We start from the raw sequence: 4,307 nt of genomic DNA, 5'->3' as shown, positions 1-4,307 counted from the left end.
GCAATGGCACGATGTTCCCCTCAATGACAACAGACCTATCTCCATCCTCTGTGATATCAGCACTGGCCACCCACGACTATGGATCCCACAGGCACTCAGACGTCACATCTTCGACATCATCGACATCGTTGATCCATAGTCACCCTCCTGAAGAAGTGCTTCATCTGGCACAGCACATCGAAAGATGCAAAGTCGTGGGCCCATGAATGTTCCTCCTGCCAGCTCTCCAAAATCTAGTGTAACACAAATTCAGGTGTTGGCTCCTTTCATCAACAGCAACACAGTTTTGCCCATGTCCACACCAGCATTGTAGGACCCTTCCCGCACTCTGAAGGACATTGGTACCTACTCACAATGGTCAACTGCTCAACAAGATGGCCTGAAGCCACCCTTATAACTGAGGCATCAGCAGCAGCATGTGCCAGTGCTTTCCTCTCTTCATGGGTGTCCAGATTCAGCGTACCCAATCACATCACCTCCAAGAGAGGCACTACCTTCACGTCGCAGCTCTGGACGTCCCTAAACCACCTCCTCAGCACCCAGTTGCATCACACAACTGCCTACCATCCCGAATCCAATGGCATGGTTAAAGCAGCCCTGATGTCTCTCTGCAACTCCTCAACCTGGTACTCGCAGCTTCCATGGGCCCTCCTCGGCCTTTGGACCACACCCAAAGAGGGCCTTGACCTGTTAGTAGCCGAGATGGTGTATGGCGATCCGCTAGTGATACCTGGTAAATTCTTCCCCGACAATAACCCCTCTTCCAACACCATCAGACTCCGGACCATCGTCGGAAAATTCACCTCTGACCGCCCATCCTATAAGCCAACCAACAAGACCTTTATCCCCAAGGATCTGCATACTGCAACAAATGTGTTCATCAGAACCGATGCCATTTGACCGCCTTTAACCCAGCCCTACACGGGTCCCTACCGGGTCATCGACCGCAAGCAGAAAGCTTTCCTCATCGACATCCACTGCACGACAGGTTGGGTGGCCGTCGACCGCCTGAAACCAGCGTATTGTGCCATGGAAGTTTCCCACACTTTGCCGACAGTCTGTTTCCACCTGCATGACACCTGCATCGCACCTGCATGAGCCGTGACTTCCGCAACACACCTGGTTTTCATATATTCAGAAGACATAAAGTATAAAATCAAATGCATGTGCACTATTGGTCTGTTAGTTACTAAGTAAATTTCCTGGTAGGAAATCACTACTTTAAGATCTCTCGTCTTAATCATTCCTGCTAAAAAGCTCACGAAGACAAAAGCAACACTGACAATGAGTGCGCATCACAACCAGTGCCTTTGTATGAACAGATGAAGATGGTCCATGGTATGCTTATTGAAATTATGGAGAATCCCGGCATTGACCATAAAACTTCCCCCAGGGAGTTGGAGTTTGCTGGCGGTATTAGAAAAATGCAGCAGACGGCAATTGCGATGTAGAATCATTGTTCTTATTGACTGAGTACCCTCGGAAGATCCTTCAGACCCTAAGCCCCTTGCACCAAAGCCCACCACCATCCACTTCCTCAGTAACTCAGTCATTCAGCTCAAAAACACAGGCGAACACTTTGTGGATGTTTCAGGTTCATTCAGCCAGGAATCTGATGTCTCCCTGCCTCTTCTTAAAGACCAGGACCCTAGAGGCACCTCAACGCCTCTTCCGATTTTTTAGCCACTTCATGACCTCAAGGAGGAACAGGAAGTACATAACCTCGACAGTACAGTGGTGTTGGAGGAGGAGGAGGAGGACGACGACGACGACGACGACGACGACGACTTATGAACCTCCTCACAAGGTTTTAAAAGTGTATCATATGCAGCTTCAGCATTTCACACAGATAAGCGAGAAAGAAAAAGTTTAGTTTTTATTTTTCAAGCTTAGTTCTATTGTGTGCAGGTAACACACATGCACACACACACACACACACACAGAGAGAGAGAGAGAGAAAGTTAAGTATATCTTAGTTTAACCAGACCACTGAGCTGATTAACAGCTCTCCTAGGGCTGGCCCAAAGGATTGGATTTATTTTACGTGGCTAAGAACCAATTGGTTACCTTGCAACGGGACCTACAGCTTATTGTGGAATCCGAACCACATTATGACGAGAAATGAATTTCTATCACCAGAAATAAATTCCTCTTAGTTCTTCACTGGCCGGTCGGAGAGTCGAACGCTGGGCCAACAGCGTGCTAGCCGAGAACTCTACCCACCCCACCAATGGAGAGAAAAGAGAGAGAGAGAGAGAGAGAGTTTGTTTTTAGTTTTTTATTATTTATTTTTTGTAGACATTATTGTATTTTTAAGAGACGAGATATGAAAAAAGTGCAAATCATGTTTTCCGAAAATATTCTGCAGTACAGCAGGGTACTGTACAGTACCTAACGTACTGTGTGTTGTATAGAAGCATATAGTGTATGTATATCTTCTTACAGATACGGGGAAAATTAATAAGATAGTTAATTATGGTTTAAAATAAAGTTTTTAGCTTAAAGTATGTTGGTCCTCGTTTATAAGTAAATTTAATGCATACAGTCGTGCGGTACTGACAAGATAGTAATTTTTCACCATATCAGGAAATTTCCGTTATCTAAGAACGCCTTGGCTACATTAATTTGGATACATTAATTTGTAAGGTCTGTTCCAACTGAGACAGCTGAGAATGGGTACGAGGGGTCGAAGAAAGGGCAACGTAACCAAATGGCAACCTCATCTCTAAGGTCTTGCTGTTAAACTTTATTGGATTTTATAGATTGTGGAGAGGCAGTCAACAAAACAGGCATATTGGAAGGTGGGATGTGGTTAGTCATCTTGAAACACTTCTTAAATGTTTATTTGAACGATCGCTGCTAAGTAGTTGGTAGCCGAACTGCCAGACTGTCCTTATTTTGCCTCAGCTGCTGAGGTCATTGGGGGAATATTTCATTTTTCCTCTTTGCGAGATGTATCTAGCCAAATGAACTAGCTTGACTTGTTGCGGTAATCAATATATATTTTAAATGATAATGAAGTTCGCTTTGTAATTCTGTAATATTTCCTTGCGTCAATTCTATTATCTACTTGTAATGTCAGGCTATTGATGGGCATGAACATGTGCTTTAGTTAAATCTTTGAAGAGTTGGGCATTAAGACTGTTACCACAAAAATTTCAAGATAAACCAGCTGAACAACATTAGTAATGAAGATGATAATGGGGACAAGCGTAAGAAGAATATAAGAAGGATTACATCACCATGGTGCTGTTTAGCGATCAATAATAGTCAACAGATCAAGATGGCAGGGCTTATAAGCGCTCCTGATAATCGTGATAAAGACTGGCTAGTCATCGTGACCCATAACAAAAGGGTGGACGTTACCGGAACATTCAAGGCTAAGGTTGCAATAGGTAGCAGCTTTTTTTATAATGTTCCACGATTAACAGGAGTATGCTATACAGTATATTTCTTTATTTGCTTTGGCATGGACACACAAAGACTGAGTCTTTCCCTTTCCAGAGTAAGGAAATGAAAATATGCACTCACATATAAAAAAGAAGAAATAAAGTTTACTTAATCTACATAAGTCGTAGTAGATTACTGAGCCATATCATACACTGGTTGGTGAATATCACTAAATAGCGTGTTAGTTACAATAATCTTATAAAAGTAATAATGGGAATGGAAACCTACGATTCTTTACATTATAAGTACCATCTTTGCCCTCAGTTCATTGGCTTGCGGCCGTTGGCACCATTACTTGACCTAGGCTCAGTCTTCCTTCGAGTTTATTAAGCTCTTCTCCGTCAAGAGAAATTAAGAGATGTTCAGAGGAATAAAAACACCTATCTTTTGGAGAAGGAAAGACAATCGTTACCTCTGTATTACAGAACTCATTGTGCATCCATATGTTTTACTGCGTGTGATAGCCTACAGGTAATAAGGCCAGGGATCAGCCTCCTTTTTTTATAAAATAAGTAGGCAGAATGAAGGTGCGGTGGTTCTTGCTTCGTGATGGTGCGAATCGTCGATTGAGATTGTACTCGTAGTCTGGAGCCTCTCTTATATTATCGTTACTTTTGACGATATCGGATACACTGGTGTTTATCTGTTAGTGATAAGGGTCATTATGATTTCGTATATTGTTTTCGTAAATAAAAAATAATTTAAGAATGATAATTAATCTGATTAGTTACCGTTATTATTTTTATGCTTAATATTATGATATGCTTAATATCATTAACGGCTTTTTGAAGAAAAGTAAAATTGCTTGCAAACTCTAAATGATGATGACACCTGGACACGAACAAATTCTCATCACC

The 4,307-nt window shown here is 42.3% G+C and overlaps 1 protein-coding gene across 1 annotated transcript; it reads left to right on the top strand.

Annotated features, from left to right (window-relative positions):
• Nucleotides 1-354: 354 nt before the first annotated feature.
• On the top strand, nucleotides 355-900 carry LOC136848977 (uncharacterized). The gene has a single exon (XM_067121788.1). It carries the CDS (start codon nucleotides 355-357, stop codon nucleotides 898-900), a length of 546 nt encoding a protein of 181 aa, XP_066977889.1.
• The last annotated feature ends 3,407 nt before the right edge of the window (nucleotides 901-4,307 follow it).

The sequence above is a fragment of the Macrobrachium rosenbergii genome, chromosome 20, assembly GCF_040412425.1.
Source record: "Macrobrachium rosenbergii isolate ZJJX-2024 chromosome 20, ASM4041242v1, whole genome shotgun sequence".
NCBI lineage: Eukaryota > Metazoa > Arthropoda > Malacostraca > Decapoda > Palaemonidae > Macrobrachium > Macrobrachium rosenbergii.
This window is presented reverse-complemented; position numbering and strand designations above follow the sequence as displayed.

What these genes read in the sequence shown, in the direction of transcription:
- LOC136848977 (XM_067121788.1), top strand. Translation starts at nt 355, where the DNA reads ATGGTCAACTGCTCAACAAGATGGCCTGAAGCCACCCTTATAACTGAG.